Source organism: Labrus mixtus, chromosome 5 (genome assembly GCF_963584025.1).
Source record: "Labrus mixtus chromosome 5, fLabMix1.1, whole genome shotgun sequence".
In the NCBI taxonomy this organism is placed as follows: Eukaryota; Metazoa; Chordata; class Actinopteri; order Labriformes; family Labridae; genus Labrus; species Labrus mixtus.
Window position 1 is genome coordinate 7,198,286 of NC_083616.1, and position 8,281 is coordinate 7,206,566.

General features: G+C 44.6%; 1 protein-coding gene and 1 long non-coding RNA gene across 2 annotated transcripts; one reads left to right on the forward strand and one right to left on the reverse strand.

Moving 5' to 3' along the window:
* Positions 1-262: 262 nt before the first annotated feature.
* LOC132974957 (uncharacterized) lies at positions 263-1,796 on the reverse strand (the record flags this gene model as incomplete). The annotated part of the gene is made up of 3 exons (XM_061039316.1): positions 263-748; positions 1,344-1,379; positions 1,494-1,796. Coding segments are annotated over 3 exons (825 nt in total), but the record flags the coding sequence as incomplete, so codon positions are not given.
* Positions 1,797-3,820: 2,024 nt separating this feature from the next.
* On the forward strand, positions 3,821-4,998 carry LOC132974958 (uncharacterized). Its single transcript, XR_009673169.1, has 3 exons — positions 3,821-4,487; positions 4,568-4,712; positions 4,852-4,998. It is a non-coding gene; the product is annotated as an uncharacterized LOC132974958 (long non-coding RNA).
* The last annotated feature ends 3,283 nt before the right edge of the window (positions 4,999-8,281 follow it).

Consider the following 8,281-nt stretch of genomic DNA (forward strand, 5'->3'; position numbering starts at 1 on the left):
CCTCTCCCTCCTCTCCCTCCTCCTCTCCCTCCTCTTCTTGCTCCTCCCCTCCCTCCTCTCCCTCCTTCTCTCCCTCCTTCTCTCCCTTCTCTCCCTCCTTCTCTCCCCCCTTCTCTACCTCCTCTTCTTACTCCTCCTCTCCCTCCTTCTCTCCCTTCTCTCCCTCCTCTCCCTCCTTCTCTCCCTCCTTCTCTCCCCCCTCTCCCTCCTTCTCTCCCTCCTGTCCCTCCTTCTCTCCCTCCTCTCCCTCCTCTACCTCCTCTACCTCTTCATGCTCCTTCTCTCCCTTCTCTCCCTCCTTCTCTCCCTCCTCTCCCTCCTTCTCTCCCTCCTCTCCCTCCTTATCTCCCTCCTTCTCTCCCTCCACTCCCTCCTTCTCTCCCTCCTCTCCCTCCTTCTCTCCCTCCTCATCTCCCTCCTTCTCTCCCTCCTCTCCCTCTTCTTGCTCCTTCTCTCCCTCCTCTCCCTTCTCTCCCTCCTCCCCTCCCTCCTTCTCTCCCTCCTCTTCTTGATCCGCCTCTTCCTCCTCTACCTCCTTCTCTCCCTCCTCTCCCTCCTTCTCTCCCTCCTTCTCTCCCTCCTCTCCCTCTTCTTGCTCATTCTCTCCCTCCTTCTCTCCCTTCTCTCCCTCCTCTCCCTCCTCTCCCTCCTTCTCTCCCTTCTCTCCCTCCTTCTCTCCCTCTTTCTCTCCCTCCTCTCCCTCCTTCTCTCCCTCCTCTTCCTCCTTCTCTCCCTTCTCTCCCTCCTTCTCTCCCTCCTCTCCCCCCTCTACCTCCTCCTCTCCCTCCTTCTCTCCCTCCTCTTCTCACTCCTTCTCTCCCTCCTCTACCTCCTCCTCTCCCTCCTTCTCTCCCTCCTCTCCCTCCTCTCCCTCCTTCTCTCCCTCCTCTTCCTCCTCTCCCTCCTCTCCCTCCTCTTTCTACTCCCTCCTTCTCTCCCTCCTCTCCCTCCTTCTCTCCCTCCCCTCCCTCCTCTCCCTCCTTCTCTCCCTCCACTCCCTCCTTCTCTCCCTCCTCCACTCCCTCCTCCCCTCCCTCCTCTCCCTCCTTCTCTCCCTCCTCTTCCTCCTCCCCCCTCCCCCCCTCCTCCCCTGCCTCCTCTTTCTCCTTCTCTCTCGCCTCTTGTTACTCCCTCCTCCACTCCGCCCTTCTCTCCCTCCTCGCCTCCCTCCTCCCCTCCTTCCTCTCCCTCCTTCTCTCCCTCCTCTTCCTCCTCCCCCCTCCCCCCTCCTCCGCTCTTCCCCTGCCTCCTCTTTCTCCTTCTCTTGTTCCTCTTCTTCCTCCTCCCTCCTCCTTCTCGTCATCAGAAGAGACCGGCTGCACAGGCGGAAGGAGAGCCTCCACGGAAGTGTCATCTTCCTCCTCTTTCTCCGTCTCTCTCTCCTCTTGTTACTCCCTCCTCCACTCCGTCCTTCTCTCCCTCCTCACCTCCCTCCTCCCCTCCTCCCCTCCCTCCTCTCCCTCCTTCTCCTCCTCTTCTTGCTCCTCCTCTACCTCCTTCTCTCCCTCCTCTTCTTGATCCTCGTCTTCCTCCTCTCTCTCCTTCTCTCCCTCCTCTCTCTCCTTCTCTCCCTCCTCTACCTCCTTCTCTCCCTCCTCTCTCTCCTTCTCTCCCTCCTCTACCTCCTTCTCTCCCTCCTCTCTCTCCTTCTCTCCCTCCTCTACCTCCTTCTCTCCCTCCTCTCTCTCCTTCTCTCCCTCCTCTCCCTCCTTCTCTCCCTCCTCTTCTTGATCCTCGTCTTCCTCCTCTACCTCCTTCTCTCCCTCCTCTCTCTCCTTCTCTCCCTCCTCTACCTCCTTCTCTCCATCCTCTACCTCCTTCTGTCCCTCCTCTCCCTCCTCTACCTCCTTCTTTCCATCCTCTACCTCCTCCTCTCTCTCCTCTCCCTCCTCTAACTCTTCTTGCTCCTCCCCTCCCTCCTCTCCCTCCCCCCTCCTCCCCCCCGTCTTCTCTCTCCTCCTCTGTTAGGTATCATCAGAAGAGACCGGCTGCACGGGCGGAAGGAGAGCCTCCACGGAAGCCTCATCGTCCTCCTCTGGCTCCTCCCCTCCCTCCTCTACCTCCTTCTCTCCCTCCTCCTCTACCTCCTCTCCCTCCTTCTCTCCCTCCTCTCCCTCCTTCTCTCCCTCCTTCTCTCCCTCCTCTCCCTCCCCCCTCCTCCCCCTCCACTTCTCGCTCCTCCTCTGTTAGGTATCATCAGAAGAGACCGGCTGCACGGGCGGAAGGAGAGCCTCCACGGAAGCGTCATCTTTCTCCTCTACCTCCTCCCCTCCCTCCTTCTCTCCCTCCTCCTCTCCCTCCTCTCCCTCCTTCTCTCCCTCCTCTCCCTCCTTCTCTCCCTCCTCTACCTCCTCCTCTCCCTCCTCTACCTCTTCTTGCTCCTCCTCTCCCTCCTCTCCCTCCTTCTCTTCCTCCTCTCCCTCCCCCCTCCTCCCCCTCCTCTTCTCTCTCCTCCTCTGTTAGGTATCATCAGAAGAGACCGGCTGCACGGGCGGAAGGAGAGCCTCCACGGAAGCGTCATCTTCCTCCTCTACCTCCTCCCCTCCCTCCTTCTCTCCCTCCTCTCCCTCCTTCTCTCCCTCCTCTCCCTCCTTCTCTCCGTCCTCTACCTCCTCCTCTCCCTCCTTCTCTCCCTCCTCTCCCTCCTTCTCTTCCTCCTTCTCTCCATCCTCTACCTCCTTCTCTCCCTCCTCTACCTCCTCCTCTCCCTCCTCCTCCTCTCCCTCCTTCTCTCCCTCCTCTACCTCCTTCTCTCCCTCCTTCTCTTCCTCCTCTCCCTCCCCCCTCCTCCCCCTCCTCTTCTCTCTCCTCCTCTGTTAGGTATCATCAGAAGAGACCGGCTGCACAGGCGGAAGGAGATCCTCCACAGAAGCGTCATCGTCCTCCCGCTCCTCCCCTCCCTCCTCTCCCTCCTTCTCTCCCTCCTCTCCCTCCTCCTCTCCCTCCTTCTCTCCCTCCTTCTCTCCCTCCTCTACTTCCTCCTCTCCCTCCTCCTCTCCCTCCTTCTCTCCCTCCCCCCTCCTCCCCCTCCTCTTCTCGCTCCTCCTCTGTTAGGTATCATCAGAAGAGACCGGCTGCACGGGCGGAAGGAGAGCCTCCACGGAAGCGTCATCTTCCTCCTCTACCTCCTCCCCTCCCTCCTCTCCCTCCTCCTCGCCCTCCTCTCACTCCTTCTCTCCCTCCTCTACCTCCTTCTCTCCCTCCTCTACCTCCTCCTCTCCCTCCTCTACCTCCTCCTCTCCCTCCTCTCCCCCCCTCTTCTCACTCCTCCTCTGTTAGGCATCATCAGAAGAGACCGGCTGCACGGGTGGAAGGAGAGCCTCCACGGAAGCGTCCTCACTAGAGATAAGCTCCCGTGTTGAGTAGAATATGATAAGATAGAATAAGATAAGTTAAGTTTAGATAAGTTTAGATAAGTTAAGTTCAGATAAGTTTAGATACGTTTAGATAAGTTAAGTTCAGACAAGATATTCTTGCAGACTAAGGTTGTGATGTGTGATGTAGTTTTCTCTCTTTAGCTCTTTGGGCACTTCCTGTTTGGTCTGATGACTTGGCATTTGATAACATCTCGCTCCTCTTTAGCTCCACCCTCTCCTCCAAATATGGTCACAGAAGAAGAAGTTGAATTTCAAAAATATATTTCAGCATTGTAATAAGCATCTCCAGCATACGTCGTGGTTCTCATATAGCGCTCCTCCTCAGCTCCTCTCTCTCCTCGAAACATGGTCACCTGTGGCTCCAGGTAACAAAAGTTTTTAAAACCTGAACAATAGAAAACTGGAAACTTGAAAACATAGTCAGGGGATATTGATGTGATGTTGTGATTTTTTCAGATTTGATGTTTTTTCACATGATGTTGTGTTAATGTGTAAATATGTCATGTTGTGTTATATTACGTAATGTGTTGTCTTGTATTTTGTTGTGTTGTTGTTTGATTTTTTCAGATATTATGTTTCTATATTATATTGTGTTTATGTCTTATGTTGTGTTATTCATGTCATGTGTTGTCCTGTATTTTGTTGTGTTGTTGTTTGATTTTTTTCAGATATTATGTTTCTGTATTATATTGTGTTTATGTGTTATGTGGTGTTATTCATGTCGTGTTGTTTTGTTTTGTTGTGCAGTGTTGTGTCTTTGTGTGTTACGTTCTGTTGTGATGTGTTGTCTCGTTTGTGTTTTGTTTTGTTGCGTCTTGTTGTGTCTTGTGTCTTTGTGTGTTACGTTCTGTTGTGATGTGTTGTCTTGTTTGTGTTTTGTTTTGTTGCGTCTTGTTGTGTCTTGTGTCTTTGTGTGTTACGTTCTGTTGTGATGTGTTGTCTCGTCATGTGATCTGATCTGATGTGATGTGATGATTAATGATGTGACATAATATCAGGTCATGTGATGTGAGCTACATTTTGTTTCATCAAAATGAACTTTTTGGTTCATTGAATGTCCCAGCGTCTCTTTGATTCATTCCCTCAGCGGACAGGTGGGATCTAAAAAAGGTGAGTTTGATTCCTACACAATGTTTGTTTTCAGCATGGGATCCTTTTTGATTCTTTTTTTTTGTTTTTTTTTTCTTTAGGAACAGGAGCTGAAATCTAAAGAAGAGCCCTGAACAACAGAACAGAGGAGACAGGAAGCAGCACAGAGGACACAGACAGGATGAGATTGAATGAACAGACCGACAACGAGAAAGAAGAAGAAAAGACGAGAGACAAGTGTCAACGGTAACTTAATGAAAACAGCTCTGAATATATTCATAAGAAAACATGGCTCACTTTGAGGAACATTTTTCTGACATTAGATGAACTTCATTTTATTTGTGATGTATGTTCACTAAACCATTTTATTATTTGTTTGTTTCAGCTGAGACCTCAAAGCAAACAGAGGAGTCCATTTAAAGAGGAGACGGACGAGTTTGGAGACAACAAGAGGTCGGCACAACATTTAGAATCAGCTGCAAAAACAGAGTTTGCAAATCAAATCTGAATAAATATAGAACCATGAATAATCTCTTCTGTCAACTGTTGGTATTTTCTCTTTATTTTGATGTAGGGGTCATTTATATATCCTTAATAATATCACCTTATTAAGGAAAAAAATGGTTTTCTCAAACATGTTTAATATCCTGACTCTGAATTATTTAATTTGAAGTTTATGTTTTGCTGCTGTTATCATACCCAATATGATGCAATCGTGAAATCCAACAGAGGTTTTCAAGTACATATTTGACAAAATATCTGTTGAAAGACATTTATATTTTCTTTTGGAGAAAGATCCACAGTGGAGAGTAATTGTGTCTGTATTGTGTCAAACGATATCAAAACATGGAAGAAAAAAGAAACTCTTTCCATTGTTACAACCCGGCTCTGAGGCTGCAAGAAAAACAGGAGTCGAAGACGAGCTCTACCAAAATAACACCACATTTATTTACAATGATCAAATGTGAGAACAAGGTGAGAGAGAGAGCGTCTGTCCTGAGAAGAGGATTATATGGATGAGGACTGCACCGGGCCAAGGTGCAGCTCATCCCCTGATTAAGACCCCGCCTTGACCTGAACCTGTAACAGAAAACAAACCAGCAGCACGGTGTGGAGGGCTCGTCACACCAGAGTCACATATTTATTTTGTCTTTCAGCACTGCTCCTTCAATACAACATTTTTAATAATGACAATTCATTTGAGCTATTGTAAAAATGTTCTCCATATAATGAGAAATCCCTGGGTGTTATACAAATGTGTTATACAAATGATCTTTGACTTGATGAAAGTTGACATTTCTCCAGGATAATGTTTCACAAACCGTTTCAAATCAAACTGAGACCTGACAACTTTTCATACAGCATATAACATACTTAAAGACACAGGTCGTTTATAACATCCTTAAATCTTTGGATCCAATGCAATGAAACAAAGTGTTTTTAATGACAGGTTGAGAATATTTGCTGCAAAAAAAAAGGTCTATTCCATCTTCAGGAACTCTTTTTAACAACAAAGTCAAAGAAATGATTACTCGTGTATTAATCCTGGTTTCTTTCCAACACACACAAATTTGTTCTTTGTGTTCAAAACAAATAAACTTCTGTAACAAATATCCCCTAGCTCTAATTTACAAGAAAAAGATTGTACAAGTCCAGGACTTTACAGACCAATTGCATTAAAATTTGCAAAATAATGGAGAAAATGATCGATTACATGTTTACATGGCAAATAAAGGATACATGTGTAAATATCATGTGGTTTAAGGAGAGGATCCAGCTTTGGGACATGATATTAGGAAAGTGCATGTAAGCAGTAGATTGAAACTAGGACACAATAGGAAATAGACAATGGGAAAACATAACATGGTCGGCCTAAAGAAAGTTCAAATTACGAGATAAAAAGTCATGTTGGCCAAATGAGAAAGGCCAAAGTCAAAATAGTGTGATAAAAAAAGTAATTGAGATAGAAAGTCAGATTTACATCAAAATGTCAAAATGTCATAATGTAAGACAACAACCATCATTCTGAAATGTAAAAAAAGTCCATTGCATGTCTATGACAGTGTCACAATATTAACTTACTACGGGGAAACATTTTCATCTTAAGCAGGGTCCTGTGTTTTGTGGACATATGCTGAATTTTCAAAAAGAAAAAGCTACGGTAGTTCAAATGGAATAAAAAGGTCCTTGCACATCTTAAAAGTTTGCCCATGAAGGCAGAACAGCAACAAGGCAAGACTAAGCCTTGCACACATGGGCAAGAAATTGTCACAAAGTGGAAAACAAGGAACTGGACCCAATTGCAGATATGGAATTAAAATATTTAATTAAAAAGATTAAAAAAAAAAAAAAAAACATTCAAAATCCGAAAAAGGGAAACAAGGAGCCACCATGCAAACACTGTGAGTCACTCAGAAGCACAGGTAAGTATTTTTTTTTTTTTTATTATTAGATGCAATAGCGTGACAAACTGGGGACATATACATGACAAAAAAACAAACAGACAAGGTCAGGACAGCTACGACAAAATACTATAAAAAAAATAAAGACAGCAAAATACTGAGACGTGCATGAGTTGCATTTGAAAATATATAAATCAGTATGAGCATCTATAAAGAGCTATATGTTGATGTTTTGAGCCATGGTGGCTGGTGTTCTTCTATATTCTGAAAAGTATCTTAAGAGATAAAGGTTTTATCTTTGCTATCATGAATTACCTCAGTGAGGTATGTAGAAATTATGACACATGACATATGAATACAAGGGGGTTTTGGCTACATATTAAACCCATCCTATGATTTCATTTTTGTAGGAAAATATGCAGCAAATAAGGCGTTGGTACTTGGATTGGCCGGCTCACGGACTAATAGAGTTCACCGATTGGCTCACTTACAAACTCATCAAATCACTCAAAGACAACAACAGAAAGTTAACCCTCTAACTATCTTTCAATAACTTTATATTTTGAGTTACACCTCCACTACATATATGTTCATTTTAAAATAAAGAAATGTGTCATAGTTAAACCTGGGCTACACTTAGCAATATCATCAAGCAGGTGTCCTAAAGAAACATTATATTGTTTTTTACTCAGTCATTCGTTCCACTCTATCACAATCAGGTGATCTCTTAGCAGGTCCTCGGTGCGATTCCCCCTGAGTCTTCCTTCTAGTTAACAATAACTTAAAGGTTTGTGAAATATTGTGTTTTCAATACTGTTATTGGTGTGCAAAAAAATAATCTTCTATAGGTCATCTATATAACATTTAATGAGGCGCACAAACATGGTGTGGATAATGATTGTAGATGGTTTATAAACCAATTATTAATCATTGATAAAATATTTATTATCTATCTAAAAAATATTTATAGATGCTTTACAAAGTATCAATAAGGGATTATAATCTTCAGTTCCAACTTTATAATAACCATCCAAATAATGTTAATAGACGCTTTATAAAATATTTACAAACCATGAACAAATATCTGGTCCATGTGTCTCTGTAATGTTTATAGATGTTTTATAAACCATCTCTTAAAGGTTTATAAATCATTTGGTCATCATTAACAAACACTTCATAAAGTGTATGAAATGTTATAATGTGTGCATCAATAAACTGTTAACATAACATAAATGATATCATTACAAATCATTAGCAAACATTATTAACTATCATTTCATTGTTTGTTAACAGTAAATAACTAATTTACTATCTATTTACTCTTATTTACCCTTTATAGATGATGGTTATTATAAAGTGTTACCAAAACTTTACATCTGTCAGTACACTTCACTCTCCAAACAAATACCCCTT